The sequence below is a fragment of the Macaca thibetana genome, unplaced genomic scaffold (assembly GCF_024542745.1).
Source record: "Macaca thibetana thibetana isolate TM-01 unplaced genomic scaffold, ASM2454274v1 unplaced_scaffolds163, whole genome shotgun sequence".
Lineage (NCBI taxonomy): Eukaryota > Metazoa > Chordata > Mammalia > Primates > Cercopithecidae > Macaca > Macaca thibetana.
In genome coordinates this window covers 1-7,467 of record NW_026088952.1, presented here as the reverse complement: position 1 = coordinate 7,467, position 7,467 = coordinate 1, and the positions used below count along the sequence as shown (strand labels likewise).

Sequence of the window (7,467 nt, the reverse complement as noted above, 5' to 3'; positions counted from 1 at the left end):
GAGGGTCTGTTAATGCTTCTCTGATTCCTTTCCACTTCCGTGGTTTTCCGATCTGCTGGAAGGATGTTTAGTAACACTTACCTCATATGCCTCTTGATGGAATGAAGCCTGTATCATGCATTTTTCTTTGGAGAAAGATTACAATTATGGCATTTGAAATCCAAGTATATATCTAGGGAATGTGGGAATTACTTGTCATTATGTAATTTCTTATGAAAGCTTTGTCTAAAATAGCAGATTGCAGAACAGAAAAAAATCGAGTGCAATTGCAGGAAATGAGACTGAAAAATAATTCAGTTAGTTTATGAAGGGCCTGAATGCCATCCAAAGGAGTCTGCGTTTATTCTGTATTTTTCTGAAATATATCTCACAGAACACTTATGCTACCGGATGTTAATATGTCTAGGGCAGGCTAGATTAAGTCTAAGTTTCAGGGTAGTCCTTAAATATGCTAATATGCATCGTGATTCTCTAAGGGAGCGTTGTTTTTTTTTTTTCTCAAACTAAACAATATAACTTGGTAATAGGCAGACAGGGAATATGAAGAATGTTCCAGCTTGGCACCTTCAGGTCAGTTAAGTCCAATATTCTGGGTACCTTCAAGATGCCAGATAGTCATTCCTTTGTATCACATGTATCCAGCACATAGCAGATTGTGTATCCAGCACACGGCAGGGCTTAGTAAACAAATGGAGTGAATGAAATATCCGACTAGTCCTCAGTGGCCTTACTTATAAAATGGGAAACAATCATATAATTGTTGAAAGGTTGAAGAGTTGGAGAAAAGTGGTCCCAGAATATTTCACAATCAAGTACTATTTTTTAATTCAAATCAAATTAAAACAGATTTACAAATGAAAACATAAAAGGAAAAATAGGTAAGAGACTACTACTGTTGAATTACTGTCTAGCTGCGTAACCTTTGCTTAACTTTTCCAAAGCTCATTTGTAAAGCGGATAATCACACTTACCTTGAAAGGTTCTAATACTCTGCCAAGCACATGAGCTGGGCCCAGGGGTGGGAGTATATGGTGTTGTGGTTAAGAGCAGAGGCTAGGAGCCAGACCTGAGTTTGAATCCCAGCTCTGCCTCTGACTAAATGTGTGATACCTACTATGTGTGTAACCTTAAGCAATTTAATTTCTTTCTGCCTCAGCTTTCCTCATCTGCAAAATGAGAACAATAAGTATACTTATCTCGGAGGGCTGTGGTGAGGACTGCATATAAACTAATGAATGTTGTATATTAAGAAAAGTTCACAGCTATTCGTATTTCAGATTTTCTATGTAATCGGAAAGGAGATGCTGAGACCTGCCCTAATTTGTTCTTCTTAGACTGCAGCTGCTTGACTGGCAGTTGATTCCCATTTCCTCCTTCCTCCCAAACTGGGTGCTCACAGCTCACATTTAACCTGTGCCCGCCCCCACCAAGTCCAACTCCCGAGTTAGACCTTCTGTTCTCCTCCAAACCCCTATATATGTACATATATATGTAGTAATTTAATTTAAAAATTCACCAGTGCTTTTTTTTTTTTTTTTTGGTCATTAATATTCAGAGGTATTCATGTTCCTACCTGGTTTATATTTGGATTGTTTTTTCTCTGGATTACTCCAAATTTTTGCCTATTGAGTTGATGGCCACTTAAAAGACAGAGGAATTCTTGGCATGTAGAATTTGGAAGGAAATAGAAAGGCAAACAAGAAATAAGGATGAAAAAAATTTTTTTTAAAAAAAGAATGAAATAAAAATGAGCACTATTCTGCATGGAGATCTGTGATGAGAAAAGAGAACCCAACCAAATTCTAAGATGTTTGCGTAGCTAATTTGTTACTTACCTTGATATGCTGGTGTCATATCATCACTATGCTGGCAATTGGAAACAATTTAAATAGGTGCTTGAATTATTCCCACTATAACATTATTTTGATTTCATCCTTTGTCCACGTTAATGCACTTTCCCCCAAATCCGTTGAAGATTCCATGGAATTCCTCAAATAGACAGTGAGGTGTCAGGAAGCCAACAAAGTTTTGTTTTGTTTTGTTTGAGATGGAGTTTCACTCTTGTTGCCCAGGCTGGAGTGCAATGGCACAATCTCGGCTCACTGCAATCTCCGCCTCCCAGGTTCAAGCGATTCTCCTGCCTCAGCCTCCCAAGTAGCTGAGATTACAGGTGTGCACCACCAACCTGGCTAATTTTTTGTATTTAATAAAGACGAGGTTTCACCATGTTGGTCAGGCTGGTCTCAAACTCCTGACCTCAGTTGATCCACCCACCTCGGCCTCCTGAAGTGCTGGGATTACAGGCATGAGCCATCGTGCCCAACTGCCAACCAAGTTTTTAAGAATCCTCCAATAATCCCCCAAACTCTCCCTTCTATTTCAGATAGTGGGACTCTGTGCTCATGCCAGTAAGTAAAGAAGAAGGAATAAGAAAGACACTGTGTGATCTAGTGTTAATAAGGAAGTAAGTGATCAAATTACTCCAGCTAGATCGGTAGAATCTATTATCAAGCACGCTGAGGCCGACAGCATTCACAAATCAACTGTCTACGTGTATACTCACTGATGACGTGTGTTTCCTTTCGAGGACAAGTAAGCTTTTTAAATGATCAAGACGTTTACATTAGTTTTGCCCTTCAATGGCTTTTCTCAAAAAAAAAATCCAAAGGCAGAAGTTAAATTTAAAAGAGCTTTCCATGTGACTACCCCAAAGAGAGATTATCAATCACCAAGTTAAATATTTGTATACAAAATAATATCTGGATGCGTAGATTCTTACGTTCATCAGATGAAGAGTGAAAGAGTTATTAGTCACCATGCTTTATTTACACCCCTGTCAAAATTACATGAAAATATTTCTCTCCAAAGAACCATTCTAGAGAACCCTTTCATACAAAGTGGTGTGTGTACATCTAAGAGGTTGCTCAGTTTAGCTCAAAGGCTAAAGAGTCTAGTAAACTGAGTTCCACCACGTCGTGACTTTTAAGTGGTAGGTTACCACCAGAAAGAGATGACTTCAAGCACAGATTTCTAGCAGCAAGGCCAGGATTAAAAACCCATGTGACAACAGGCTTCAGAGAGAGGAACAATCCATTCCTAATTCAAAGGCCATCAAGCCCCAGTTGTAAGAACATTTTTGACTCTGAGAATCTTCTCTTTTTACCAAGAAAATCCCTTACAGTCATGGTTTAACATCCTAAATTAAGGAACAGAAGAAACCAAATTAATTTTTAATTTATACTCCGCATATATATGTTTTCAGTCGTCCACTACTGCAGGATGTACACTGAACGGTACAAGTCATGCGCATCATTTTCATCAGACAACCTCATCTACCAAAATGGTGATAACACAATCTTATTTTGAAGCCAAAAGAGAGTTATAAACATCAATCGTTTTCAGATATGGTTTAAAAATGTTCAAAAGTAACATCATTATTTTAAGTTACAGCACAATCATTAAAGGAAAAAAGAACCCAAGAACAAATAAAATTCGTTATTATTTTAGTTACTGTTAGTGGAAAAAATAAAACAAGATTTGGATTTTCAGCCAGGATAAAGTAAAAAGACTCTTGCCAGATGTCCACTTTCTCATTCATGAGCTACTTGAGACTGTACTCCTGGGTCAACTTATTTCTGCTTCTCCTGTCTCTAGACCTGTCTTAATTATATTTGTGTCTCAGGATCCATGACGTAGATTTAAACAAACCCAGGGGCAAATCTAAACACTGACTACAGAAAAGTCCTTGTAACACTTCTTGGTTCTCTCTACTGTTACTCAGTTTTCTGAAAACTTTAAGTAGAAGCAAGACCTTGGCAGCAAGATAAGTCATCACATGGTTCAATGTATATTTGTGCAATGGATCAAGTTTACCTATTATCTTGCACACTGCTCTCAATTATAACCTGAGAACCAGAAATTATCCCCTCACTTTATAAAAATACTGTTTTAAAAGATTATTTAACAGCATCATCTTTTTAAATCCATGTGTAACACTGAAAAACACTATAAATGTATTTTATCTCTCAGGGGTTAAAAAAAATCTGAGCTGTACTGAAGGGCATTTTCTGTTGCTTCTTCAGATCTTTTATATTAACATTTAAGCACAAATACCCTTTGTCAAGTGCTTTCAGTGCCAGGATCTGTGCTTATTCAAAGATAAAAACAAAAACAACCATACAATTCACAGTCTCTGCAGACCAAATCATAAATGTATTAACCAATAACACTGAATGCAAATTCAGGTAACCATATCAAACCTAGTGAAAAAAATGTGGTTCGTCTTTTGGAGGAGTTGTCTAAAAGGATCCAATCAATCACAACTTCCCTTTTTCTCTGCAATGATACACCAGTTACCATGATCATTTCCAGAACTCACGATACGGAGCTCTGATACATTCTCCTTGAGCAGACTGCAGAGCTCCCCTTCTCGAAACACGTGGTAGTAGCGCATAAAGGCTCTGGAGTCCAAAAGATCAGGCTGTGGATCTTCGATAGACATTGTATCATCTGTGTTGGAATCTGCGGAACCGACTGCAGAAATCCTTCTCAATATTTTACTAGCAGAAGGATTATCATCTTCTAAGTTACCTGCATCCACACAATTCGCACTGGTATTAGTGCTATCCAGAAAACTCCCCCCTCCATTTCTCCTCATTTCTCCTTGATGGTCTCCATTTAAATGCTTCAGAGTGCCTGGTGCTCTCAGCCACTCTAAGTGTTTTTGAGAAGAAGATTCCACAAACACTTCCTCATCTAAGTTTTGCTCTTTTGTTGAAAATGGCTCTTGGTGATCAAAGTCTAAACTAGAGTGTCTGGAAGGCTGGACTGTTACAGTGCTATTGGCCCAAACTTCTGTGTTTTTCAAGGGTCTTACTCTTTCAATTTGCTTCCTCAGAGTTGACTCATCCAAAGACCTGGAGAAAAACCAGGAACGAAATGATTTTCCTAATGTGTTGTAGAATCCATATTCTTCCTCTCCTTCCTTAGAAATATTTGCAAAACAAGTTCTTGCCATAGCAGGTTCATAGTCCACGCTGTGGGACCGTTTTGAACCACACTGCTCTTTAAAACAAACAGAACAGCTACACTCAGAGCAAGGAGGATGGTAGGGATGGCTTCTTTCTGAGTGTCCACACTGCCTCTTCCTCCCAGACTGGCTGGACTCTGAGAAGAGCTGGGAACACAGGGCCCTGTTCCATGGAACGAGCACGTCTTGCTTCTCAAAGCGACGGTTCTTTTGCTCCATTGCCCAAACGTAAATCATCAGCTGGCCTCCAGGAACCAAGACCCTGGCCATTTCTTTTATTGCTCTGATTCTTCTTTGTTTCGTAGAAAAATGATGTATGACTGAAAAAGACAAAACTAGATCTTACTGTGTATGCACACACATAAACCCATACACGTATATACTGGTGTTTACCACATAACAATGATGACATTTGGACATCTAGTAAAACCTTCTTATTTCCTCCATGGCAACGATGATGACAGAAATAGCACAGGCCTGATTTTAGGAGAGATATAAATTTTAGCTTTGGCTGCTGTACTTTAATATTAGATAGCTGATCTTGGGCAAGATATTTAAGTTCTATAGATTTTAACATGCTTCCTCTAAAATAAGAAGTCTAGAGTCCATAAATCCATAAAGTCTCTTCCAGTTCCAAAATACTACGGATTTTCTTAACCAGAAGGATGGCCAATGTGAATTACTAAAATTTGAAAGGGATATTAAGTGTTCCCTGGTTGAATTCTATGATGTAATTGAGTGTTTTAATGAATACTTTGTACTTCTAAAGTAATAGCTGAGAAGTAGAGAAATATATTAAAGATTGTTTCTCTGTCTGGATAATGCAAAGATCAGCCAGCTCACCACAAGTCCAATTGATTGCTTATAACAAGATATAAAATAGTTGTGTCTATTAAAAAAATCAATGTCTATAGGTCATCATTTTACTTTCAATTTCTGCAAAGTCAAAATGAGCTTCAAGTAAGACTGCCTTTATTAAGTCATAAGTGTGTTATTAGGCATAATTTTATCCACCAATAGACAGAAAGTGCTAGTCTGTTAGTTCTTGAGGGAGTGTAATCACAGTACTGTGTCAAGAGAAAACTTCAAATTATTTTTTCCTACACAGACCTACCAATATATCAGGGAGGAAATTAATCTCAAGCAAAGTTTCTTGTTTTGATATGAGTTGTGAGGGCAGAGATAGAGGCTGAAAGGGTTGCTCTAAGGGTCAAAATAATCCAACTGTTAGTGGTGATTTTAGGCAAACTAATCTTTGTAGTTTACCTGCCACAGAGATATATTAAATATCAAAAATGGGGTTTGTGTACAGATCAAACTAGTAAAGAAATATCACTCAACAGATACATTTTGTATTGTTAGCAATCAAGTTTTCATTCCTATCCACAGCACACGAACTTTGGTATCTCTACCATGCAACAATGTAAGAAAGCCAGAGGTGTGAGGGTAAAATGGGTTTGAAGAAAAAGACACCAGTGTATTTTATTCTGCCAGATTTTTTTTGGTAACTAGTTTTGTGATCTTTGACCAATCACTCCATCCACCTGGCCTCAGACTGCCGCCACCCACCCCCCAAAAGAAGAGTCCTTTAAAATGGCTCATTTGAAAGCAAACCTTTCTAGAAGTAGAGTCCTGATTACTAAGCTAAGGAGGTATAGGAGTCGGGACTGAGAAACACTCAATCCACTGCTAATGCTCACAGTTATCCGTGGTTACTAAGGGCCATTAATATCTCCCATGCCATATGCAGTGGCTCATGCCAGTAATCCCAGCACTTTGGGAGACTGAGGTAGGTGGATCACTTGAGGCCGGGAGTTTGAGACCAGCCTGGGCAACATGGCAAAACCCTATCTCTACAAAAAAATACAAAAAAATTAACTGGGCGCAGTGGTGTGTGCCTGTAGTTCCAGCTACGCAGGAGGCTGAAGTGGGAGGATCATTTGAGCCGGGGAGGTCGAGGTTGCAGTGGGCCATGATCATGCCACTGCAGTTCAGTCTGGCCAACAGAGTGAGACACTGTCTCAAGTATCCCCCATATGTATGTATGTATCTCCCATAACTTGCACCTAATTCACTTTAGAGCTTCTTCTATGGGTATATTTTCTAAATACAATCCATCTTCATTATTCATGGATTTTGTGTTTGCAAATTTGCCCACTTGATAATCAATCGCCCCCAAATCAATACTCCCCAAATTGTAATCCCCCAAATCAATACTCCCAGACTTTCATGGTCATTCACTGACGAATGCAGAGGGTCAACGCGAGCCTCTCAATGCACGTATTCCCAGCTGAGATGAAACAAAGCAATGTTCTTCCTTCTGATTTCAACTCTAATACTGTAAACAAGGGTTATTTTTGTGATCTATTTTGTGCCACATTTTCTGCATGTTTGTGCTTCTTGTTGGTGATTTTGCTCTTTGAAATCGCCTCCAAACA

General features: G+C 38.7%; 1 protein-coding gene across 1 annotated transcript; it reads right to left on the bottom strand.

The window, feature by feature from the left end:
* Positions 1-3,741: 3,741 nt before the first annotated feature.
* On the bottom strand, positions 3,742-7,461 carry LOC126947352 (probable tRNA methyltransferase 9B). The gene has a single exon (XM_050778022.1). It carries the CDS (start codon positions 5,297-5,299, stop codon positions 4,313-4,315), a length of 987 nt encoding a protein of 328 aa, XP_050633979.1. The 5' UTR covers positions 5,300-7,461; the 3' UTR covers positions 3,742-4,312.
* Positions 7,462-7,467: the final 6 nt, after the last annotated feature.